At 34.6% G+C, this 27,346-nt stretch overlaps 3 protein-coding genes across 3 annotated transcripts; 2 read left to right on the forward strand and 1 right to left on the reverse strand.

Moving 5' to 3' along the window:
- The first annotated feature begins 4,811 nt into the window (after positions 1 to 4,811).
- Positions 4,812 to 5,870, forward strand: LOC133681140 (uncharacterized). The gene is made up of 2 exons (XM_062104280.1): positions 4,812 to 5,368; positions 5,702 to 5,870. Exons 1-2 carry the CDS (start codon positions 4,812 to 4,814, stop codon positions 5,868 to 5,870), a joined length of 726 nt encoding a protein of 241 aa, XP_061960264.1.
- A 6,699-nt stretch (positions 5,871 to 12,569) lies between these two features.
- On the forward strand, positions 12,570 to 14,302 carry LOC133696571 (protein TOO MANY MOUTHS). The gene has a single exon (XM_062118794.1). It carries the CDS (start codon positions 12,699 to 12,701, stop codon positions 14,190 to 14,192), a length of 1,494 nt encoding a protein of 497 aa, XP_061974778.1. The 5' UTR covers positions 12,570 to 12,698; the 3' UTR covers positions 14,193 to 14,302.
- Positions 14,303 to 15,380: 1,078 nt separating this feature from the next.
- Positions 15,381 to 16,958, reverse strand: LOC133696582 (uncharacterized). The gene is made up of 2 exons (XM_062118804.1): positions 16,650 to 16,958; positions 15,381 to 15,889 (listed from the first exon to the last, which is right to left on the reverse strand). The coding sequence occupies exons 1-2, from the start codon at positions 16,911 to 16,913 to the stop codon at positions 15,707 to 15,709; spliced, it is 447 nt and encodes a 148-aa protein (XP_061974788.1). The 5' UTR covers positions 16,914 to 16,958; the 3' UTR covers positions 15,381 to 15,706.
- Positions 16,959 to 27,346: the final 10,388 nt, after the last annotated feature.

Genomic DNA, 27,346 nt, shown 5'->3' on the forward strand with positions numbered 1-27,346 from the left:
CTCCCACTGCATGGGCAATCTCTGGTCTAGTACAGACCATAGCATACATCAAAGAGCCGATAGCTGAGGCGTATGGAATCTTATCCATGTATCCACTTTCTAGCTCAGTTTTGGGTGACTGGTCTTTGCTGAGCTTGAAATGATTCCCCAGAGGTGTACTTACTGGTTTAGCATTATCCATACTAAACCTGCTGAGAACCTTCTTGACATACTCTGTTTGTGAAAGCTTTAGTATGCCTTTGTCTTGATCTCTGATGATTCTCATGCCAAGTATTTGTTTAGCAGCTCCCAGATCCTTCATTTCAAACTGTTTTGACAATTGTTGTTTCAGCTTGTCAATCTCCTCAATGTTGGATCCTGCAATCAACATATCATCCACATATAATAGTAGAATGATGTAGGAGTTGTCAAAATGTTTGACATAGCAACAGTGATCAGCCTGGCATCTTGTGTATCCCGAACTACACATGAAGTTGTCAAACTTCTTGTACCACTGTCTTGGAGCTTGCTTCAAACCGTATAGGCTTTTCTTTAGCTTGCAGACTTGGTTCTCCTTTCCTGGTATTTCAAACCCCTCTGGTTGTTGCATGTAAATGTCTTCCTCCAATTCTCCATGAAGAAAAGCTGTTTTTACATCTAATTGTTCAAGATGTAAATTCTCTGCTTCTACTATCCCCAGAACAACTCTGATTGTTGTAAGCTTCACAACTGGAGAAAATATCTCAGAGTAGTCAATCCCTTTCTTTTGTTGAAACCCTTTTACAACAAGTCTTGCCTTGAACCGTTTGCTTCCATCATGCTCAGTCTTTACTCTGTAGACCCACTTGTTTTGCAAAGCCTTCTTTCCTTCAGGTAGTGTGGTCAGCTCCCAGGTCTTGTTCTTCAGCAACGAACTCATTTCATCCTTCATGGCTAACTCCCACTTGCTTGAGTTTCCATCTTGTAAGGATTCTTCATAACTTAGCGGCTCACCACCATCTGTCAGTAAAATATAATTCAGTAGAAGTGTGAACCGTTGTGGGGGCTTTATAGTCCTTGAAGACCTGCGAACATAAACAATTGGTTCACTTGGCTCTGCATCGTCTTGTGTAGTGGTGGGTACAGATGTGCTTGAATCTTCTTGTAAAGACTCTTGAGTTGTGTTTTGCTCGGTAACATCGGGAAGGCCTTCTAACCTTATGAATTCAGATTTTTATGGACTTGTATCTGAATCAGTCATATCTGTTTCTGCACTTGATCTGTCTTTGTACAAAACTTTCTCATTGAAGATCACGTTCCTGCTTCTGATAATCTTTCTGTTCTGATCATCCCAGAACCGAAATCCAAATTCTTCATCTCCATAGCCAATGAAGAAACATTTCTTGGATTTGGCATCTAGCTTGTTGCGAGCATCAGAATCTATATGCACATAGGAAACACACACAAAGACCTTTAAATGAGAGAGTTGTACCTCTTTTCCTCTCCATACTTCCTCGGGCAATCTGAACTCCAAAGGAACTGATGGTCCACGGTTGATCAAGTAAACTGCAGTATGAACTGCGTCAGCCCAGAATGTTTGAGGTAGCCCTGAATGCAACCTCATGCTTCTAGCTCGTTCATTGATGGTCCGGTTCATTCTTTCAGCAATGTCATTCTGTTGTGGTGTGCCTGGAATGGTCTTTTCCATTCTGATACCATTAACAACACAATACTCCTTGAAACCTCCATCAATGTATTCTCCTCCATTATCAGATCTTAAGCATTTCAACTTCAAACCTGATTCATTCTCAACCATAGCCTTCCACTTCTTGAATGTTTCGAACATATCAGATTTATGTTTCAGAAAGTAGACCCATACCTTTCTGCTGAAATCATCAATGAAAGTTACGTAATACCGAGAACCTCCAAGAGATGCCACTGGAGAAGGTCCCCATAAATCTGTGTGCACTAGTTCTAGCTTTCTTGGTCTTAAGACCCTGCCAACCTTTAAGAAACTAAGCTTCTTCTGTTTTCCAAGAACACAGCTTTCACAAATGTCTAGATCAACATTTTTAAGCTCTGGCAGTTTTCCCTTCGACTGAAGTATCTTCATCCCCTTTTGACTCATATGGCCGAGTCTACAGTGCCATAGCTGCGCTTGATTTTCTGCTTCAGTAGAGGCAATAATATCTTCACATCTTGTGGTCATATACAGGGTGCCGGTTTTCTTTCCACGAGCCAAAACCATTGCTCCCTTTGATACCTTCCACATACCTCCAGAAAAAAGGATTGAATGACCACTCTCATCAAGTTGTCCGACTGAGATCAACTTCTTCTTGAGTCCAGGAACATGCCTTACATTTTGCAAGTTCCAAGTAGATCCATTCATTGTCTTGATCTGCACTTCTCCTATACCCACAATCTTCATTGGTTGTCCATCGGCCAGATAGACTACACCGTGATCTCCAGCAACATAATTTTGCATCATCTCATGGTGTGGTGTACAGTGGAATGAAGCACCAGAATCAAGAATCCAATCATCAATTGGACTTTGTACAGCAAGAATCAAAGCGTCTTGCACCTCATCTGTGGTAGCATTTGCAGAGTCAGCTTCAGGTTTTTTCGGTTTTGTGCAATTCCTCATGAAATGACCAGGTTTGCCACAATTCCAACATTCAACCTGCTTTCTGGGTCCGGACTTGCTTTTACTTCTGTATCTTGATTTGGATCTGCCTCTGGATAAGCCTCTATCCTGTCTCCTCCCTCGAGTGTTAATGTTGAGAGCTGATCCTGAACTTGAACTTTCACCTGAGTCTTTCCTTCGCACTTCTTCAGCTAAAATCAAGTCTCGGATGTCATCATATTTCAGTTTGGATTTTCCAGCTGAGTTGCTCACGGCTGTCCTCATACCTTCCCAACTGCTTGGAAGTGAAGCTAGCAAAATGAGTGCACGGATCTCATCATCAAACTCAATCTCTACAGATGACAATTGATTTGTGATGGTATTAAAGTTGTTGAGATGTTGTGTGACGGAGGTGCCTTCTGTCATTTTCAGGTTGAACAACTTCTTCATCAAGTGCACTTTATTATTTGCCGAGGGCTTTTCATACATCCCAGACAAAGCTTCCATTAGTCTTGCAGTGGATCTTTCTTTTGTAACATTGTGCGCAACTCTTCTTGATAAGGATAGCCGGATAATACCCAAAACTTGTCTATCAAGAAGCAACCAATCTTCTTCTGGCATATTTTCTGGTTTGCTCCCCAACAGAGGAAGATGTAGTTTCTTCCCATATAAATAGTCTTCAATTTGCATTTTCCAATATCCAAAATCTGATCCATCAAATTTTTCAATTCCCGCAGCCTTTATTTCATCTGCCATTTTTGCTGTATCTCCGATTTGAATTTGTCAAATCTGACCTTACAGATGTGTCCGGAACGGCCAAAAATATTGGAAACGACACTGAGATCACCCCAATCGGACTTCGGATGGCTCAGATCTTAACAGTCAAAGTTTTGGATCAACGGACGGTGCAGATGAAGCCGCGTGTCAGTCCAGAATAGTGTCTGCGAAACACTGGATCAAAACCCACTTTTGATGACGCGGCAAGATGACGTGGCTTCCACGTAGGTACACCGGGACCCACTTTGGCTGACGTGGCACTGCACGCGCGTTTGTTGCTGACGTGGCAGTGTCTGACGTGGCTGCTAACTGGTCCGATGACGTGGCAGATGACTTGCTAAGGTGTCAGGTGACGTGGCAGGCGACTGTACGGTTTTGCTTGCGTGGCGGATGACGTGGCGGGTCAACCCGGTTCAGATGCAGGTATCCGGGTAGAGACGACGCGTGGAGAGCGTGCTGCGCGTGGGCGCGCGTAGGCAGTGGCTTCGTCGGCGCGTGTGGGCGCGTGCGGGCATGCAGGACGTCGGTTCTTCGCCGGGTTTTCACCAGTGAATTCGTCTCCTCTTGCTCTACACGATGGTATGTTCAAAAACACGTTTTGAGAACTTTGATTTTTGAGTTTGGATCAAACACCCTCTTTTTCAAGAACAAGCTCTGATACCAGTTGTTGGGTCATTCAAGCAATCAAACACACACAAATTTACGTGGTTCGGCAACTTGCCTACTCCACGGAGCTACTGGTTTGTATTAATCAAGCTTAGAAACAATACAAACAACAAAACAAGGAGGAGGAGAAAATTCTTCTCAACTCAACTCAACTCTCCCTAGCTCTCTCTCTGTGTTTCTCTCTTGTTCTTAATTTGTTCTCTCTTCTACATCTCGCATCTCAGCTCTCAATAGCACCTTCTATTTATAATCAAGACATTCTTCTTTAGTCAAATATGGTAGCCACCATTTTCAATGGTAGGCAACCTACCATGCCTAACTTTGCAGCCATGTTTGACAGCAGTCATGCTTGACATGGCTGCCACCACCACCAGCTTGTGTCCACACTTAACAAGGGAACCTCTAGCCTTAAGTGAAACTGGTTAGGTCCTCCATGCTTTTACAAGGCACCTAAATAATCAAGGATGCCTGCCTCACATCAGATGAAAGTGAAACTTACTTGTAAATTATTACACCCTTAAATTATGCAATTATGCATGTTAAAAGTGTTGTCAAGATTTCCATTTTCTGAATCGCATCGAGGGAGACACTCTACTGTATCCTGCATAGGCTATTCTCCAGATTCAACAAGGAGAACGGCCATCAAACAAATTCAATAACTTTAAAGATAAGTCCACATGTATAAAAAAAACCCTTGGCATTTCAGCGTTTCAGATGGTTAGAGTCACCTAGTTATGTATATTATTTGTTTTGATTAAATAGATCCTGTCACAAGAGCTGACAATTAATGTTGTTTTTTGGTGAAGAGGTTTCTAGGGGAAAGTATGGTCTGTGGAGACAAGAGCAGAATACTAGAGCAGCAAGGCTAGAGAAACAACTCAAAACAAGCTGGAAAATTGAGGAGCTAATTGAAGAGCAATTGAATAGGTTCCCTTCTAACTACCACAGTGCTGTGTTCCCAGCCAGGCTCAAGGATGTTCCCAAGCTCCTCATGCCTAAATGGTTGCTGCCTCATGAATTAACCACTCTGGCCTGGCTTGGGGATTGGCGGCCCTCTTGCATTCTAGACCTCGTCCATGCCCTGGTCCAATCCTCATCATTCTCACTGTCATCTTCTTCATCCAATTCAAATGGTGTTGAGAGGCTCCTAGCACAGCTTACTCATGAAATACGCATTGAGGAGGCGATAATAAATGAAGAAATGGCTGAGATTCAAGCTACATGTATCATTCACCTTCCCTTTGCTCCTGTCAGAAATCATCGAAGTGGTGCTACTGCGTTGAGTTGCATTCAAGCTGAGTTCAAGAAGATAGAAAGAGTAATTACCAAGGCCCAGCAACTGAGGTCCACTTTCTATTCCTTTGATTATATAACTGAAGCCTAAATACATGAACCACCTGAAAATGTGGCAGTTCTTTTTATAGTTAGAATGTTGAAGTATCTGTCATACTGCTGGCAATATATGTAGTAGCAGTTTTCAGCTTATCTGATACAAGAATTTTCTTTGCTTGGTTCGTATCTGTTTTTGCATCTACAATTTATTTTATTTGCATCCCCGAGACTGACACACAGACATATCTAGATATGGGCACATTTGGTGGGTTTTTTAAACTGTGTTATTACTGCCAGAAATTTGTGCTCTTTACTTCATAAAGTACATAAACTTGTGCCTGGCAGGTTTAAGGCGTTAGAGCTGGCAGTGAAGAAAGTTTTAAGGCAAAGTGATGCGGCAGAATTTCTAGTGGCATTTGCAGGAATTCAGGATGTGATCCACCAGTTAGCAGCAAAACAGAAGTTACCAAAAGGTCCAGCCATTCTGCCTGCCCTGGCCTTTGGCCCTGCTTAAGAGCTTTGTAGCTGTAAGGATCTTTTAATGGCAAAGATCAGTACTCTGGAAAGGTCTATATCAGAATCCAACAAAAGTTAGTGGAAATGTAAAGATTTGTAGATATTACTGACTTGACTTACCATGTTAGTTAGCTGCAAATATGGTTTAGCATTGGAAACTGCAGGTTAAATAGATACTCTTATCACTTTGTGGGACAACTTTTTGTTGTCCAACTCATTCTATGGAAAGAACTAAGAACAAGAGTGCATTACTTTTCCATGTTCTTACTTTCCTGGAAATGTAGTTCGTACCATGATTTCGGAATCAAGTATGATGAGAAGAAAAGAGCTGGGGATCTTGAAGCCAAGTAGCCATCGATGCTCTGTCCCGCACAAGGTCATATGTTAATCTCCGGATTCATGCAATCATCCGCATCAAGCTAGACTTGAACTGATGACTTGAAGGAAGGAAATGATGAATGCTTGCAAAGCATTCAACGAATGCATGTTTCTCCATGCATTGATATTGCCAGATAATAATAGGATTTAATTTTTCGTGTATTGCATTTGAAATAACTTTTTTTACATGTAAAGATATTCCTCTTCAATTAGAAATTGGTTCGACGATCAGAAAAACACTTTCTTGACTTTCTGATATTTGGATGAATTTTGAAAAATCGGTGGATAGAATTCATTTCTCTTATCATAGAAAAAAACATGAGGTCTTTCACAGCAAGTACTAAGTAAAATATTTATAATTACATGCACTTATATATATATATATATATTAGTACATGTTTAGATAAAAACTAGATAATTAGCTTGCAATACAGCTGCTTCGCACTATTCTCTAGATTGGATAAAAAAAAATTAAATGTAAAAATATAATATCTAGACAGAGAGAAATTCTTTAACAATGTGATGAAACCCGGCCAACAAATCAATCTTAAAATCTTTTGACCCAACTTTTTATTTAGCTCAGGCTTTATATCAAATCGTGTAGGAATTGTCCTGATATAATTAAGTTAACTTGTCTTATTTAAAGGTAATTTTGATAACCTGTAAAAGTATGGTTTGATTTAAAAAATAAAAATAAAGATGACATTTTTAAAAAAAAAACAAACATTAAGATAATGACATATTGGATCGATATAAATCAACTCGGGTTAATTTATCAAACTTGCTACATGAGTAATGGACTCTCCTAAATTAAATAACTTTTTTATGTAAAACTCTTTTTTATTTAATCATATAAAAAAATTGCCACTTAAAAAACGAGCATCAACTCAACACTATGATATTTATTTGAAATCACAATAATTTTATAGAAAATAAATTGAAATAAATTATAAAAATTAATTTTTAATATTTTTTAATTGAAAAATGAAAAGATATTATTTACATTTTATAAAATAAATTAAGAAATGAAGCTAACATGTTAATATCCCGCCTAGGGAATATGTTTGCAAGAAAGAAACTCAAAGGAACTGGTAGGGGTCACATATTGACAGGGGTCATACATATGAATTGGAATATGTTCGCAAGAAAGAAACTCAATGGAATTGGCAGGGTCACACATATGAACTGATAAATCAAAAAAAAAGTTTTTAACACCATGTAAATATTAAAACAGGAAGCTAAACTTTATATAGAAAAGATAAATTTATATGTAAATATTTTACACTGACTATTATTTTTATTTTAATTTTTTTATAAAACAAATCAAACTAATTTCTTTCAAATATCATGCAATTAAAAAAATATAAAATAAATCAATTATAATATAAAAAACAAAGCTAATTAATGATATATATATATATAAAGCACACTTGGCCTTAAATTAAAAAGCCTAGGCGCATGCCTTTTTTTTAATTAAAAAGGTGACAAGTTGCTTGTAATGGCAATGAACTAGTAATCTATGAGATTGTTACTTAGAATCTTACCACTATTATGATTGCTGAAAAAAATCATTAGGTTTTGACTTGAAAATCTATATTTATTTAAAACACCATAAAACCTTCATAAAACACCAATTAGTTCCAAAACATCACAAAATCAATTAAATAAAAAATAATTAAATGGAATCAATCAATTTTTTCAAAGTTTATAGGAAATAACAACCACTATCGAACACCCCTCATCAAATGAAACTTGTTGACACTGAAAACAATAAGTTTCATCCTTAAAAAGTGGTCATTTGCCAACTTGTTCTCCCTTTCAAGGTTTTTAGGTGACTTTCTGTCTTATCTCTTTAACCCAAGGACTGGAATGTTAAGAAAATAAACTTTGGATTAAAATTAAATTACAAAAACTAAAAGTATCGTAGAATAAGAAAAAAGGAAAGTAATTAAAGAATAAAATTTTTTCTAGTGAATTTAAGATTATATATGGGATTTCTTCTTATTTTACACTTTGATCCTTTATTATTACATTTTTTTTCCTTAACAAATATTAATAAATTGGTCATTAATTTGGGAATAAAAGTCTGCAATTAAAAAAAGAGTTAAGGAACAAAAATGAAAATAATATTTGGCTACTGTGAATTGCTACAGTGTGCACTAGTTATGGACTCGCACTACACCGTATACCTGAATTTTTTTTTTTCAAAAAAATATTAGAAAAGTCATAAGTAGTTTGACTTAAACTTTCAGTGACTAGTTTCTTAATGTAATTATTCTCACTTCATCAACAATGTTTCAATTTAGACATTATAGCATGGAGTGTGTCTATTATGTTATATCATGTTTGTTCTCAACACTATAATCATTGATTTTTTTTAATAAGATTTGAAACTCTATGGATTTACAATCAATATTATTTAATAATAGATAAAATATTTTTCTTAATTCATTGAGGATGATGAATCATCTTTTTATTAGTTAAATATATTTATATAGTTAATGTTATATCCAATATCTATTCATTTGTTACCATTTATTAGCACAACGTGTAGCATGATTAGAATATAATACTTCTTATATAAGATAACTTGGTGGTGTTAAGTTTAAAAATCACTTACACAACTGTCATGTGAGTCTTTTCATAGACACGAGTGATCTCTACATATGAAATTCTCATACGGGTCAGTTCAATAAACATGTCATTTAACAAGCACTTACATATTAGTTTTAGGTATTCTTCATACCTCAGTTTATAATAACAACTACTTTCTTTTTTAAAGTAAAGAACATAATATATATTAGTCTCAACAACTCTAATTAATTTTCAGTCTTAATAGAGCATTGATCATGAACATTTAAGAACAATGTTTTGATACAATAGAAACTCATAATTATAACTTTATAATTTCTTTTGCAAAGCATTTTTGTCCTAGAAACTTTATCTTTTACTCTAGATTCATTACTTGATATTTGATTAATAGTAAAAATAGATAAGCTTTTATTAATAAATTAAATATATATAAGTTAACAAAACTAATGCGACATATAACTATATAATTGGCTAAATGACATATCCACTAAGAAAACCATGATAGTTTTGATGTATTTTGGATGAAGTCATCGTTGAACGATTTCCTTCTATATATTTGGGAGGGATAAACAAGAGGGAACTTGAAATCATCGTTGAAATAAACTTGTTTCTTGAAAAACAATAAAAGTTTCTAAATCTTAAAATATAAATAATCCATAGAATGCCTTCTCCTTCCACTGCTTCAGCTCACATTCATCTCTGCATGTTTTTCTTAAGCACCACAGCTGATTACATAATATTTCTACAGAACTTTCCTTCAAAAGGGATACATTTTCTACACATATATCTTCCGAAGGTTTCACACTGAGCATGATTCTAAATGAATAATTGATTTTGGTTTCGGCAGTGGCCCTCCAGGGGATCTTTATGTGTATCTCGAGGTTGAAGAGATAACAGGAATCCAAAGAGATGGCATTAACTTCATCTCAACAACATCTATCAGTTATGTTGATGCAATACTGCTGGGGATTGTTGTTAAGGTCATATTTTTATCATCTCAGATTAAAAATAATCTATGCATGCCTTAATTTTCTATTTCTGGTCTGCTTAACTCGTGATAGTTATCATATTTATGAAAATTTAAGCAGATAAAACATTCAGTTTGTGTACCACTGCAAAAAGATTGAAGATTTCAATAGGCTACATAACACACTATTTAAGTTTTGAACATTAGAAAATTTCGCCTTTGCTTAGTAGTGGAAAAACAACTACCTCAATTGGAGAGTGTGGCCCTCTTTTACTGTTTCATAGTTGACCATTTTGAAGATGCTCTTTTTATTGGTCAAAATCAACACAATTACCGGATTTCAAAGGAGTCGTAAATTTACAGAGACCAGCAGGTGGGAATTTTTTTATTATTATTATTCTTTATTCACAGCAAACCTTATGCTGTTGGATTATTGAGGTGGTTTGTCAATGTTGAGCCCGAGTAGCTGTTGGTCTTGCCCAGATAATATTTGAGCTCAAGCCAACTTTCCTCTCAGGGAAGTTTTACATGCATAAGAAGAAAAACTTACGTTGTTCTTTTTTGATAAAATGTTGAGATTACATTAAAGGATGGTCCATTGGAGCTAGAATCTTCTTTTCTGCATAAATGCATGCAAATGAGATTCTGAAGCTACAGGGCCTTGCCAACTTCATCCATTTTATTAGTTTTCTGAAAAATTTTAGAAAGCAATAATTGTGCAAGTGGATTGGTGTAGCATACACATAGATCCATGTCTAGAACGATTCTAGCTTAGAGTAGAGACCATTATGCTAGAAGACCTCAATTTTAACCCGTCATCTTTTCCTTCTTTTCTTTGCAAAGACAATTTTCTAATTTGGTTCCTTGACTCTCAGCATATTTAGTTTGTCAGCATACAATGTTCAGAAGGCTACATTATACAAAATATGTCAACACTGAATTGTGATTTTGGCATTTAAAAAAGGTGAAAACAGTTGAAGGAACAAGTGAGCTTCAAAATATGTCCACACTGTTTCTTGATTTTGGCATGCATATATATATATATATATATATATATATATATATATATATATATTGGCTTTTAGTTTATGCTGTTTGATGTTTATATGCCCCTTCCAGTTCCAATCCAATTTTAACCATTAGAATGGTGATTTAGGCCTCTGCTTGTCTGAAGCTCAGAGTGATCTGTTTCTTGATAAGATAGGTCATATAATGGTCGATATGACTGGTTATCCCTAATTCAGTGGAATTTAAGCTTGATTTATACATTTTTATTTTCTAAGTACATTTTGAGCTTCGAGTTAAAATGGTGATTTAGGTTTGACTTGTTTTACGATGACTATTTCTTGATAAGATGGGGCTCTATACATTCAGTATAAAACTGATAATCTCTGATTCATTGTAGCATGTTAATGAGGAATTTAGCAATGAATTGTTACTTTAACGATTAAGCTATTGCTATATTTCTATAAAAATAAGAATACAAGTTTGATTTCTAGAAAATATACTTATTAAGAGGGGTAGTCACGAACCCTGATTCAGAGACTAATCTCACCCTTTAGAAAGATGTGAGGATATTGGAGTAAGAAAAAAAAAATATTAATGGGTAATTTCTACTGTTTTATTTTGCCTTTTTATATATACATACATATATACACACACACACTACTGAGCTTGACTGATGACTGATGCTTAAACATAGTGCTTAATTGCAGCTCTGTTGTTATAAATTCATCTTCTCATTTGTTTTGATACTTTCTCATGATCAAATGTTGGTCTTAATAATTTGCATCCTTGCCATCAAAACATGATTTACATCTTTAATCGAGCTGAACTCCAACGTGATGCCAATGTTTACCAGTGTCAAAGAGCGTGAATTGCTTGGAGAGCTTGCTTCACTGAGTAATACTAGTATCAGTCGATCACGAACTCGGCCCAAAACTCAGCCTGACAGCAAGCAATTGTTCGCTATTGGTAGATGATATCGTGTTTGATATAATTGTGATTTGCCTAATTTGTGTTTTTTTTTTTTTTTGTCTGAAAGTAATGAACAAAAATACATTCCATGGTAAGATTTTGACTATCTGAAACATACATCAACATAATGACCTGTGCTGCTTCATATTTCCCAGGAGCCATTCTCTCTTAAAATCTGGGCTCAATGTCACTTGCTCTTTGTGACCCATTCTTTCATTTCTCAAGGATTCTCCCCCAAAATGACCTATGCTGCTTGCAACTTTTGACTAGATTATGCGCTTCCATGCTTAAGAAGCTCTGCCCTTGTCTCAATATTTGAGCGAATTCCCATCACCAGGCTTCATATTTCCTTTTGTATTTATCTCGACAGTTCTTCGTAGAATAATTGAATGACTTTTGAAACAGTAATCATATATTTAAAATGAATTTTATTTTTCAGAGCTAAAAAACTAAAAGAAAAAAAGAAAAGAAGAAGAGGGCCAAGGTGGTTAGGCTTCTCTGGACCTAGATTATTGGGCTGCACACCTGGCCTATATAAAAAGGCCAGATGCGCTCGCAATCTTTTTTTTGTTTTTTTTATAGACGGTGGAGACACGTATATCTGTGTAAAGCCCACCTCCTACAGCTAAAGCTGGGTGGGTGGATTGATCGGCTCAGGGCATAGATGCAAAGAACAAACATGGGCAAAAATCCCGTGAAAGGCATTAATGCTCAAAATTCCATGCATTAATTTCTCTTCTCTCCCCTTTCTCGTGAACCCCATAATTAGCCTTTTCACTCCACGCACCAACCTGTCTTTTCGGTCCTCCTCTATATATATATATCTCTTGCCCATCTCCTTGAATCCTTAAATCCCTCTTCCTACCGCCACCGCCCTCTTTAAGCCTTCATAAACTACACTCTCCTAGCAAAATGCTAACCTTTTTGTATCCACGAGCACAGACACTAACACTACTTCTTATGTCTCTTCTATTACCACTCGCCAAGCCTTTCACGGTCATCGTGTCGGATTCTAGCAACCAATCCGCCCTCGTGGACGGGCCGCAATCTGGGTTCACGATGAACAAGAATGGAGCTCGGACCGATGCTCGTGAGCAAGAAGCGGTCTATGACATCATGCGAGCCACTGGCAACGACTGGGCAACCGATATCCCTGATGTTTGTCGTGGCCGGTGGCACGGTATCGAGTGCATGCCGGACAAGGACAATGTGTACCATGTTGTTTCATTGTCCTTCGGCGCCTTGTCCGATGACACTGCTTTCCCCACATGCGACCCGGCAAGGTCCTACATCTCAGAGTCTATCATGAAGCTTCCCCACCTCAAAACTTTGTTTTTTTACCGTTGTTTTAGCGACAACCCACAGCCTATCCCTTCATTTTTGGGGCAACTGAGCCCAACTTTGCAAACCTTGGTACTCAGGGAAAACGGGCATGTAGGCCTTGTTCCTACTGAATTAGGAAATCTTACACGTCTGAAAGTTCTTGATCTCCACAAAAACAATCTTAACGGTTCAATTCCTGTTTCATTGGGCCGGCTGGCCGGCCTCAAATCGTTGGACTTGAGTGGGAATAAACTGACCGGTTCAATTTTCAGTTTAAGTTTCCCGGTTTTAAATGTTTTGGACCTGAGCCAGAATATGCTCACGGGTTCAATTCCATCCTCCCTTGGTTTTTGTCACTCTCTAATCAAAATTGATTTTAGTCGAAATCGTCTAGGTGGTTCCATTCCAGAGTCAATTGGTAGCCTAAAAGAGCTTATTCTAATGGATTTGAGCTATAATCGGCTATCAAAGCCGCTTCCAACATCCATTAGAAGCTTGAATTCTCTCCAAGCATTGATTCTCAAAGGAAATCCAATGGGGTCTACTATCCTTGCTAGTGAAGAGTTTGATGGTATGAAGAGTCTAATGGTTTTAATTCTATCAAACACAAATTTGCAAGGTCCAATCCCCGAGTCACTAGGCCGGTTAACAAACCTTCGGGTCATCCATCTTGATGGGAACCACTTAAATGGTTCAATTCCTACAAACTTCAAGGACTTGAAAAACCTTGGTGAATTGAGACTCAATGACAATCAACTAACTGGGCCGGTTCCATTTGGAAGAGAAATGGTGTGGAAGATGAGAAGGAAGCTTAAACTTCACAATAACACAGGATTGTGTTATGATGCTAATAGTGGTTTTGAAGATGGTCTGGATTCTACATTCGATTCGGGTATTGGTTTATGCAACACACCTGAACCCGGTTCAGCAAGGACTGTGCAACATCTTTCTGCAATTGACGGGGAGACTATGCCAAGTACAACTAATAAATCCTCAGCAGCACTTCATAAAGCTTCAGTTTTTGTTAGGTTGCTTCAACAAACAATAGCTATTGTGTCTACTTTAATTTTCATTTCAACGTGAGAAACAGAAGGCATGTAAGAATTAGTGTCATACTACATTGTTTTCATTTGTATCATAAATTGGTTAGGTTGTAGTGCACTCCTATTGGTGTTGGAAGAAATATCTTCAGGTTGCAGCCCTCTAATATCATACTAGAGTAAACTTTAGCTAAATTTGGATGCTTTGTCCAATCCAAATAATCACTACTGTGTCTTACCTCAATTTTAAGGATGCCGTTCTTATGCTACACGGTAACTAACGTCCTGCCACGAAATATTTCCAGGCCTTTACTTGACCATCAAAGCTAGGTACTGAAAAACATGAAGCATGCAGCTTTGAAATTGATCATGTAACAGGGGTTCTGCAGATTGGAGCTGAAACATTGTTTTACCTTCAGTAACTAGTAATGAATCACCAGTAGGGTTTGGGGTGCTTGGAAGAATGATCATCACAACTTTTTGTCGTAACTTCACTGACAGACAACTAGCTTCAGATATGAAGATTCTGAAAAACGATACAACTAGAGAGCACTTTGTTCTCTTGAATGATCGATCATCACACAGCTTAAATGGGCCCCATTGTTGTTCAATAAATGAAGACTAGCATTCTCTTCAACGAAATTTGCATTTGCTTCTACCTAGCACTGATTTGAAGAGCCAATCTTCTATGATTACAAATAAGTTCTGAAATTTACTAGTCGCAGTACAACAACGTGGCTGGTTTATGTTCCCGGTTAGAAGGTAATCCATGAAGTTAAAAAGGTCTCCATCAAGCAAGTTCTAAAGTTTGTTTCTCAAGGCATATTGAACAAGTAGAATTAACTATACACTGACCACTGCTGCATCGTATATGATTACCACAACTGAAGCTAACATACCAGAAGAAGAATCAAAGCTTATTTCAAAGTTCAAACAGGTGCTAGCTGGGAAAAACTCACCTCAACCCATGAACTCAAGTCTTAATAATATATAGCATAACTTCCATGGATTTAATCCCATTAAGTCATAATTGTTGCTGAAGCCATAACAGACTGCTAAGAACAAGAAAGTCTTTGGTGTGATTACTAGAACTCCTCTAGAATGCTTAACTGGTTGACTTAAAGTTGATAGTTCGTTTATTGTGCTAATGAAATCGGAATATCTCAGTATTGTTTTGGAAATTGAATCTCCAAACTCATTAAACATTGACCCTATTCACTCTGCTCATTCATTGAAGTAAAAATACTTTTTATAAAACACAGGCCAACGAGGGGTCAGGGAAACTAGGCAATCTCCAATGGAAAGACTACATGGAAATTAGACCAACAACGACTTTATTCCACCTCAGAAGAAAAGGGCAAGTGTCATGACATAAATAGAGCAACTGATATCTTCGGGTGGTTGCTATTTGCCGATTTGTTCTTGAGGATTGTGGTTGCTCCCTTTGCAAGAATGTTGCAGTTGCAAATTCATGTTTATAGACATAGATTACTATCTGGAAAAATGGATCGAAGTACATTTCTTTTACCAACAGGGTACTCAAGAAAGTGTGGTTCATCACTCTTGATAACTTAGCTTGATCAAGAGCACAACGGCTACAACGACAGGAGATGATATCATAATCAGCGCCTGTAAGATGTTTGGTCTTGTTATCTCAGGAAAAAGGATGCTTCCATACTTTATTACAGCTGCACCAGCAAGAGAACCAGCCCCTAGTTTCAATAAATAGTTCCAATCCTCCTGTTTGTAAAATTAAACAAGAGCTCAACATTAAAAAGGGGTTTGTGTAGTATTTGAACTTAAAGGCATGTGCATCCACTCTTTTCATGACGGATGCTGTAAATGACTGATATCTAAGCTCAATGAACTGTTGTAGAGACTGCATTTACAACGCACTAATACTATCATCTCCTACTAAGATCTTCTAAAATCATACCAAGCAATTGGCAATTTGTCTTCAAATCAACAGTAACTTATTACTTTGTCGGTGATTGCTGAGAAAGGACTTGCATTACACAAAATTTTGTTATTACCCAGCCAATAACCAATCAGTTGGTATAGAATTTAGCGCAGGATACTTTCAGTAATGAAAATAGCCATATTAGACATGTTGCTCTAAATGGGATTTGTGTTATATGTATGGGGTTGCAAACTTGAGTAGAGTAAGAGTTAAGCCCTAATCTCTGCCTGACTGGTAACACGATGGCTCAAAAATCTAATTGGATTGGATGTGTATTGACACAGCTTCAAAATCACCTTGCCCAATATTTCCATTTGTTTTGGATTGATGATAGAATAATAGGCCTGATGAAAGGTAATGAAATGAATGGCCTTCTCTAATCTTGTCTCCTAGTATATGGCACCATGAAATGAAACTAAACCAAAATCTCCACTGTTACTGTATGGAGGAAGACTCCAAGTCTAAAATAATAAGGAACTCGATAAAAGCAAGCACTTGTTTAAAATCGAGAAAGAAAGAGAGAGAGAGTGATGAATGGACCTGAGGGATACCACTGGTGGTGCCATTTAAACTGGAAGTTTCTTCTCCTTCTCCTCCTCCTTGAGAATTGGAGGCCTGAACAGGGACAAACTTTTGTAGCTTGGCAATATTTGATGAGATCAGAAAACATGGGTTGTTGAGGAAGCTGGAACCCATTATTGTAAGCCTATTTCTTGTTGGGTTATATTGATGGTGATTATATGAGGAACAGGAGCTGAGGTTAGGAGGACCTCTGGTTGCTGCTCTACCTGTCATCATTGCCATTATCTTCTCTTCTGCTCCACCAGCTAAACTATCCCACGAGAAGTGAAAGTTCCACTCTTTTAATGACAAGGGCAAACTTCCTTTTTGTTCCTATAAATTCATCAATATTTCCAATTATGTCCCTATATTTTGAAATTACCTATACTAATTTATTAGCGGCTGTCCCTTTCCAAAATATTCGAATATTAACATTAACCATTAACAAAGTAAAAAAAAAAAAAATGGTTTTTCACTATATTCCAAAACATTATTCACACATTCACAAAACACTATAATTTAATATTCATTTGCACCGTTTAGAAGATGTGTTTTGTTTTACACTTTGGTCTCTCTAGTTTTCAAGGTTTACATTTCAAACACAATATTTCATTTTTATCACATTTTGGTCCCTAACAATTGCGAGAGAGAGAGAAGAGAGAGGAAACAAAGAGGCTGAAGAGATAGATTTGAGTTTTAGGGCCTAAAATACACGAACCCAGAATTTTTGTTTTATCATTAATGGTGGGCAAAATTTTGTTACTGGTTATGAAAGATTGCTTTCCCACACAAACGATGCGTCGTTTACTCTTCTTTTCTTAAACTTCAGGCCTACGAGCCTGACCTTATAATCCTAGATGCAACTAGCCCATTGTTTCAAGTCAAGGCGTGCTCGGCTAGTTCTTTCAAGTCCAAGTGTATCACTCTTGAATCTTTACTCTTTTTTTTTATTTAATTTATTTATATTTTAAAATAAAATTCTCTTTAAATAAAATAGCTACAAAGATATTTTAAAAATCTTTAGATAATACCATATTTTCAAGTAAAATTATAGCTTTTTATAGTAATATTAGCAATTACTATGCAAATAATTATATATGAGCCTAATATGCAAATGTTTATTAAGAAATTACTCATAAATATTCAATGAGAATAAAATATTTATTTTGTTATTTTTTTAAGAAATTTTTTTATATAATTTCTCTCAAATTAATTATTATTTTATTTTTGTATATAGTCGTATAAAAATTATCAAGACATGATTTTTGGTTTTCAACTATTTTGATAAAGGTTTTTTTTTTTTTTAGGCTTGAGAGCATGTTTGGTAAACACACTCTTCGGTCTATTTTGAAAATTTTGGTTAAAGAAAAAAAATTGATTGTTGCCAAACAAAACTTTATTATAATAAAAAAAAATATTTTTTTAGCATATGGCCAAAAATTATAAAACTTATTTGAGCATTTCATAAAATATATAAATATGTTGGCATGTTTTAAAAAAATATTCGTGAAATTTACAATAAGTTTATAAAATTTCAAAGGATTTTAAACTATATTTCTAAAATATAAAAAAGAACATATTTTTAGCAAGAAAATATATTATTCACTTTTAATATAAGGATAAAAAACCTAAAACAAGGTTAATATCCAAAATATTATTAGAGATAATAATTTATTACTCAGTTTAATATAACAATAAAAACATGTATGAGGGTCAATATCTAAAATATTATTGGGAGTAATATAACTCATTCATTTATAATATAAGAATAAAAACTATAAGGAATTTTATCTGAAATATTATTTGGAATGACGCGATAATAAAAAATTATAAGTTTGTCTTGAAAGATGACTCAATGATAATTGAGAACATTTCAAACTTTTAGCCTAAGTTATTGACTTAAGAAATAAGGGTTTGTTTATCGTAATAAACCCGCCATAATAGACTAATAGAAATATAAACACCATCTGACCATAGCAAACAAAGAAAAACAATGTAGTTTACTTCAGATAATGCATACTAAGAGTGCTAATATTTTTCTTTTGTACAACCAGTCTCTTCTTTAGCATATCTAAAAGACTAATTAAGGTTTCTAATAATCATAATACTAGGTAACGACTCTTTATCTAACCAAAGACCTTTTATCCTGCCCTAGAAAGGTCACAACGATGTCGTGCTCTCGCGAGGGGTACAACAGGATGACAACTTCATTGAGGACCCTTGGACTAAGATTTGTTTTGTTTGTTTATGCTACATGAAGATTGATGTTGGTTTATTTTTCAACTATAAATGATTTACATTGTTTAAGAGCTTTAGCATGCATTCTCTTTACATCCTATCATGGATAATATATTGGATATGGATGAAAGACATTCATGCATCACTAATATTATTTATGAGGGCACACACTATAAAGTTTTAGGTTAAGTGGAAACTAGTAGCTTACCTTATAATTTGAGTAAGGTTTAAGTTTGTGTAAACCCTAATTTTTCATGGAATGCTTAAACTGGTAATGATTGATACTTATTCTATCTCATTACCTACTAGGCCCTCATATGACCTTCACGAGGGTGATCGTTAGGACAATAAGAGACCTTCTTAAAGACCAAGTAGTAAACTTACCCTTTGTCCTTTATAAAAAAAAAATACAACATATCCTTAGGTTCCCTACATATGTTTTGCATCAAGACAAGCCTTTCATATAGCATCTTGAGTTCATGACTTGCAGATGATATAATGGCCATTACCCAAGAAATTCTCGTTGTAAAGTTTGGGTAAGAATAAAAATTATTGTAAGAGTAAAGATTATGTATCACCTCTTAAAAAGTGATTTTTTCATATGAATACATGCTCATACATTTAGCATGCATGTTTATAGGTTGAAATATAGATCCCCCAAGTCTGGTTTTCCCTTGGAGATTTAAGTTGTCAAAAGTCTGATACTGTTAAAGAGGATTTGTTTAACTTTCAATCCAGAAGCATTACTATGGTTTTTTTTAAGCCAACAACAAAAACCTCTACTTTACCGTGAACTCAACTTGTGACATATACCCAAACATCATCTACGAAGTTTTAACGCATATATTAATGGAGACTGTGGGGAAATGTAGGTTTTTTTTTCCTAGGAGTGTAACAAGTTCACTTATAAGTCCACTATCATGAAGCTATACAACTAAAAAACCAATATTGTATTTAGTTTCTTTATATAAAGCATGATCAGAAATGAATATTATGTTTTCTTTGTTTCAATTGATAATTAGAAGCCTCATCCTGAAATGTCCTTTTATTTTCTACTTGACCATGTAGAGTTTATGGCATCAATAAATCAAGAAGCGTTACTCTGTCACGCATACAATGGACCATACTATTATATATCAACCTTAGTACCAAATGATTGTAGAAGATCCCAAATCCAAAGACACGATATGATACTATAGAATTTGGCACGATGGTTGAAAGATCAAAGCTTTTACACTATAAGATCATAAGATTCTCGAAGCCCAAGTTTCATCCGCATGATAAAGTATTATATATGTATTATTGTATTAGAGTTGAGTTGTTTGAATCATAGACTTAGAGATGAAAGTTGTTGGGTGAAGTGAAGCAGCCACAAGAGAAGTGCCTTCCTCATATGAAAAATGTTTCCGTGAATGGTTCATTTTCATTGGCATACTTGGAAGAGAAACATATTTGCATTTGAAGTGAAAAGGGAGATCTATTGTTTGGTTCCATTTCCTCCATTAGTCTTCAAGGACAATGATAGCAAAGATATTAGGCTTATCAAAAACAAAGGAAAGCTTTCCATAACCTGCATTGATAGGGAAAGTGATTTCATGGAAGTATGGGTCATGGAGGATTATAATCGAAAACAATAGAATAAAAGGCATTCGATAAATATAAAGGTTTAAAAAATGAAAAGAACCTCATATAACTCCTTTGGCCTTCTGTAATGTTAATGGGAGAATATTTTCTTAACATGACATTTTCAACTTCAAGACCGGAAGCATTAATGTGCTGCTGTTAGGGAAGGGTTTACTCCATGTATGCTTTCCATTTCAATTCACCTTTATTGTCAAGGAAGAAGCAAAGTTAGGCATAGCATTGGAATTTCCATGCCTTTAATAACAATTACCCTAAAGCACCATTCCTTAAATGGTACAGTTCAAATAAGAAGTGTGAATATCATGATGAGATCTTCGTCCACTCAATCAAAATTTGCAAAATTTCAAGTGTCAAGTCCGGAAGCTTATGACCGATAGACAAGGTAAGTTTATAAAGGATAATGGTACCTACTACATTGTTTCCAGACCATCCTTAACATAACAAGTGATTGCAGATGCTAGCGAGACATAGATATTCCCAGAGAAGCTGATATAAGAAGGGTGTTTCATTGCACTACCAGAAAATCAATAAATACAAATGACAATATCGAGAAAATATTTTCGTTGGTAAATTGTCGATAGATTTTAGCGACGGATATATTCCCTCGATATTCGAGGGAATTATAGTGGGAAAAAAATAATTAAAACAAAGCAAAAAAATGATAACATGCCATTTTTACTAACGCAATTACTGAAGGAATTTATTTCATCGGTAAAATCCGTCGGTAAATTTATTGGTAAAGTATGAACATTGTTCATCATGTCAATTACAAAGGGAATCAACAATGAAAAATTCCATCGGTATTTTCCAGAGAGCTCTGGAACTATTTACTTCCCAATTGCAATGTTAATTACTATTCTTTACAGACAAAATCACCGACAGATTGAAAAGTTGTCGCTATTATTTGACGATTTTCTAAAAAATTTCTATTAAATTAAAATTTTAAATTAAATATTACAAACGGAATCACTGATGGATTGAAAAGTCGTCAGTGATATTTGACGATTTCTGAAAAAAAATTTATTAAATTGAAAATTTAAATTAAACATTACAGACAAAATCACTGACGGAATAATTAAAAATATTAATATTTAATTATTCATCGGTAAAACACCCCAATAAAAAGCTTAGGGTCCCTAATTTCACAACAGACGGGGCTTCTTAATTTATTCTTCTTCTTATTCCCCATATGTAAAAAATATCAATATCCATTTCTTTCTTTTCTCTTCTCTCCTCAACTCTTTCTCTTCTCCTCCATGCTCAGGTATGTATTCTTCTCATTTCTTCTTTTTTCTTCTCAGTTTTTTTTAATTAATATACTTTAGAATTTATTTTTTTCCCTCTTCTTAGCTTCACTTGCAACCACATTAAGGTAAGATTTTTCTTTTTTCTTCTTTTGTTCACTATATTTGTTTTTTTATTTTATTTTAATTTTTTTTCTTAATAATTATATGAATATTATTGTAGGATTTTTTTTTCGTATGAATATTGTTATGGAAAACAAATCATTCAAGCAATTTCCATTTTGAGGTGACCAAATAATTCTGAACCAAGACATGAAAAGTGAAAAACTCACACCCCATATTTCTTAGGCAATATTTTAGTTGTATGCTAATCACATATAGTTCGATTTGTTAGTCATTGATTCATTAAAACATAATTGTTATGCAAAAGTTCCAAACTATTACACTAAATAAAGACAAAATTTATCGGTTATAACTGCTTACACTTGAAATGATAAAAGACCATCTTTGTTATCCCTTCACATTCTAAAAATATATCTCTTGTGGTCCCTATTTGAGATTGAATAAGTTTTTCTTCATAAAAACCCTAACTAGGATCATACTCTAAATTGAGGGAAAAAGGAAATTTAAATTAATTCTAACTAGGATCACACCTCACACTAAGAGCAAGCATAAAATCACATATCAAAAACAGATTAGATGCGGTGAAAAACTCAAAGAGCCCAAGAAATCCAAAATGTTGAGGGGATTGCCTAAATAGAAATAACAAATATGACAAAGTCAAGGCCAAAATAAATTAAGGATGCCCCATCAAAACAAACAAAAAGGGCAAATCAAACAAATATAATGAAAGAAAAGAAAGACATTATGATAGTGATCCTAAGTTTTTAGAACCTTAAAACACTTTATGAGCCTACAAATCCCTTTCTTTCATAGCCAAAAGTCATAACCTACATTACATGCATTTAAAAGTCCCTTCTAATCAAGTAAACAAGCAACTTAGACCAATAAATGGTGTTCTGAAATGCACAAGAAATTTTTTAGAAGAATCATGACATTACGAACAAAGTTACTCGTTGTTATTTATGCTAACAAAAGAAGTGCTAAAGATGAGACAATTTTTTCTCTCAAACAAAACCTCAAGTTTTTACTCAAGCCTCTTGCTTTCAAGCCCATAAAAATAAAATGTCACCTCATTATGTATCTTCATAAATTCAATCTTGCATGAATAAAGGATCAAATTATCCTTTTCCTAAAAGAAAGATTGAACCCATTGGGAATTGTGAGAATTTCAAAACAAAATTAATGTAAGCTTAGATTAGTTAATTTTTTGCTTTCAAAATGTAAGAAAATATTTTGAGCCATGGATAACCCAACTTTGAGCTAACACTTTATTCTTAATCTTTACCTCGTCAATTTTCAACAAAAAAATACATAAAAGTTGCATCTAGTGTTGAATGACATGCCTTAGGGTTACGATAAAATAAACACTTTTAAAATGACATCTCTTGATTTCTTTACAATAATTAGACTTTAATGAACATGATCCTTGAAATTTACGAGTTGATTCCAAAACAAGAAAGTAATTTTCAAACAAAATTAATCAACCAAGTTTGCAAAGTCCTGGGCAGAGATGAGTCATCCTTGAGAAGTTGAGCAACAGAGGGGCAATGCAGTGGATCTTAAAAGGGGCAACATATAATATCTAAATCAGTTGGGGGATAAAAAAGCTCATTGATTCAAGGTGCATTTCATTACATGGATGTGGGTGATAAAAGGAAAATCATTAATAATGATAATGAATTTCTTTACATGATCGAGTTTAAATGATTACAAAGCCTTGAAATAAAAGAGAATTTATGAAGATAGATTTGGTCTAAAGGGATGAACCTAGCCGTATCAGTTAAAAGGATGTTAAGGATCATTAATAAATGATGTCATATTGAAGAAGCATGGCCTAACTAGGAACAACTTCATGGCTATATAAGTAATTGTAATGGTTGTTAGAAATGTGTAGTTAGATCAATAAGAGTTGTTCGATAAGATTAGATGGGCTAAGAGCAATTTACTGTAAATAACACTAAGCATATAATGATGAGCCTTTATTGTAAACTATGACTAGAAAAGATGCATTTATTAAAATGACAGTGCATGTCTAGATGATTTAACAGTTCCATATAGGTTGATGATAACATATGCTTGAAGAGTATGGTTCAATTAAAGGTAACTTCATAGTTGATTAATAATCTAAAATAAGGTCGACACTAGAAAACCTTTTGATAATTTTGGCAAGATACACACAAGTAATCAGGGGGTGATGTTTGAAATAATCTAAGAAGTTGAATTATTTGTTAAAGTCCTTTCTGGTAAAGCAAACAACACCACATTTGGAAGAATGATCAGGCTTAATAATCAATGAGAGCTGTAATAATCGTGAACAACCTAAAATGGGCAATTACATTCAAGTGGAGGATTGACATGCGTTAAACTCAAATAAACTGATGAATTAAAGGACTAAGAAGGCTTTGGATAGCAAGCAAATACACCTTACGACAATAGAGCATCAAAGAAGGGAGGCTACATTTCAAACCATATAAGGATGTTTGCATGTCATCTAACTTTGAAGCATTGTATAAATATTTTTGAAATTTTATAGGAAAAATACTCAATGAAATCCAATAAGATCTTGATGAATCTAAATTTTAAAAAATAATCATTTAGCAATGAAAACAAGAGTCGCTGAGATTATAGGACTATTTCATAAAATAGTTGCACAAGAGAATAGTTGTGAGAATACAGTTCTTTTAATAACTATAAAATCAAGGTTCCAATTGAAGGTGTTGTTGAGATGCAGGATTTTAGATTAATTGAGCTACAAAACAAGAGTAGTTAAGATGATAGAATTCTGCCAGAAAACAACTTGTAAATTCTTCCCAAAAAAATATAAATAAATTTAACCCAAAAATAAAATGGGTTAAATTAAGATTTAGAAAAATTTAAAATTTATGTTAAGAGTGAAATTGAAAGATAAAATATAAGGAATGAGACACTTGTTAAGAAGAGAGAAAATTAACTAGAAACTTTGGGGGAAATTAGGATTATATATAAAAGAGGGGTTAAAATGTAAATAATAAAGAAAACACATATAAAAGTAATCCCTCTCTCTCCCAGGCCAATAGTACCTAGAACAAAAGAGGGAGAAATATTGGGTTTTAAAAAAAAAACTCTTAGAGGAAACACTAGAGAATTAAGGAAATTAAGGGGGGTGATTGAGAAAAACACTCGTCACCACACCTTTAAGCATATAAACAAGAAAGAAAAGTTAAGGAAATCAAAGGAAAAACAAGGCATAATTGTCGTGGTGTGCACATCATTGAATGATGAAATTGCCTCCTAGAATTGAAAGGGTTTTAGGTTTAATCATAAGGTTATGTTTAGAGGGTTCGAGAGTCGCTACCTAGTATTATTGTCACTAGAAAACCTAATGGTTTGCTAGAATTTAGGTAAGAGGATTAGTTGTGTAAGGGGAATATGCATCACCTCCAGTGTACACTACCTTAGATAAACTATATTGTTGATTTATTGTTAATTTAAGGCATATTTTTATTTGTTGGCATCATCTAAGGTTCATATCTTTTTTTTTAGAAAGTCTGTATCTTATCGGGTTAAATTCTAACCGTTCTGGAGCCCAAATTAACATCACAATTATTTTCTAAATACAGCTAATTCCTAGCATTTATTTCTATTTATTTATTTAATTTAATATCATCAGTATACATTACGTTATAAGAACTACACCTTGAATATTAATTAAACAAATTAATTTTTGTTGTATTTTTTTTTGAAATTTTGATCAAATTCAAATGGATGTTCATAAATTAGTTATGATATTCATTTTGTATTTTGGAAAAAAAAAAACATGATAAAAAAAATACAATTTTGCTTTTTTAGAAAATATACATGAAAATTTTTAAAATTTTCCCATATGAAATTAAAATTTTTTGTTAATTAATTTTTTTTTATCTTTTTATGTTTTCCATTTTTTTTACCATCTATTTAAAGCAAAATAAAAGGTAATAAAAAAAAGACAACACATGCACACATATTTATTTATTATACAACACTCGCAATTACATGTTTATAAATCATAAAAATTTAAAATTTAACAATAATTTAAAACACACTAAAAAAGATCTGCAAAATAATCTTTTTAAATGTTGGAAGGTTGGAGAGATTGCTAAGAAATCAGGAATCACATTGGAAGATTTTGGTGTATGAGCCCACGCTTCGTTACCCATAAAGCAAATAAAAGGTGCATCTAGAACGTTTTCTTCTTCTTCTCTTTCTTCCTACAGTGATGATGGCTTTCACCATGACCTGCAAGAAAAGGAAATCACATAAGAAGTTTGTTTGTCCCTTTTTTTAGATATGTTCCTTTCTCTTCCACTTTGTGTTCAAAATCTGCCTCTCTTTGTTGGTTTCTTCAACAATCCACAATGGGAAGAGACAGTAAGGAGCTGCTGCTTTTTAAAGATGAGGGAGAGCTTGTTGTCGGTCCCCAGTTAGGGTAGAGAGGAAGAGAGGGGCTGGAGTTGGTTTTAGTTTTTCAGAGAAAATAGTTCGACTAAACTTGGTTTGTTCTTGGCGTACAGAAAGAAAGAGAAGAGTTTGGTTCGTTCTTGGTGTGGTGGTCGGTGTGGAGATGAGAGGAGGAAACCGTGAGGGGGAGAGGAAGCTGCAGGTGTCCCTTTTTTATATGGTGGCAGACAGGTGGTTGGAGATGGGTTGTATTTGGGGCTGTTGAGGTTTGCTTCTCACAATTATAGGGCACACTCTAGCAACGATGGTGATGGCGTGCTATTTCTGGCGTAGGATAAAGATGGGTTTTTTGTTGGGTTGCTGAAAGAGATAACATCACTGCTGCTGATGCCTCGGGTGGTGGTTAACGGCGTTCACAATAAAGAAGATAGAAGCTGGTTGGTGATGATTTTAGAATTGTTTTAACTTTTAAGGCTGGCATAATTAGAGAGAGATGGTTACCATGTGAGGGGGCTGCACGTTATGATGGGTTGATGTATTAGGATCTGTTTTTGTTTTGGGTTTAATTTGGTGCTGGCAGCTGGCTTAAGAATAATAGGTTTAAGGTTTTTTTCAGGCGTAGGGAGAGAATATGAGAAAGATGGTTTTTTTTTTAATTTTTTTTTCTAGTCCTCCCTTTTTTCTTGTGTGAGATAATTATATATTTTATAGGTAAAATGATTTATTTTTTTCCTCTTAATTTCTTAGTTTTAAAAACATTTTGGCCTTTTTTTTTCCTTTGTATTTTGGCCACTTTATCCAAATATTTTTTATGTTTTATTTTTTACATTTTTTTATTTTTTGAAAAAAGACAACGCCAACTAGATGAGAAAAATCAATGATTTTAAAAATGGCACGTTAAATTTTGAATGCGTTGAGAAAAAAATTGAATTTTTTTGAGACAACACTGAAAATGCTAAAAATAAGGCAAATACATCAAGAACATATTTTTTATTTTTTTATTTTAAAAAT

Source organism: Populus nigra, chromosome 1, assembly GCF_951802175.1.
Source record: "Populus nigra chromosome 1, ddPopNigr1.1, whole genome shotgun sequence".
NCBI lineage: Eukaryota > Viridiplantae > Streptophyta > Magnoliopsida > Malpighiales > Salicaceae > Populus > Populus nigra.

Bases quoted from the DNA above. Each gene is read 5' to 3' on its own strand.
- LOC133681140 (XM_062104280.1), top strand. From the start codon at position 4,812: ATGTTGTTTTTTGGTGAAGAGGTTTCTAGGGGAAAGTATGGTCTGTGG. The intron at 5,369-5,701 runs GTCCACTTTCTA...TGTGCCTGGCAG, and splicing joins ACCAAGGCCCAGCAACTGAG to GTTTAAGGCGTTAGAGCTGG.
- LOC133696571 (XM_062118794.1), top strand. From the start codon at position 12,699: ATGCTAACCTTTTTGTATCCACGAGCACAGACACTAACACTACTTCTT.
- LOC133696582 (XM_062118804.1), bottom strand. From the start codon at position 16,913: ATGGCAATGATGACAGGTAGAGCAGCAACCAGAGGTCCTCCTAACCTC. The intron at 15,890-16,649 runs GTCCATTCATCA...TTTTACAAACAG, and splicing joins CCACCAGTGGTATCCCTCAG to GAGGATTGGAACTATTTATT.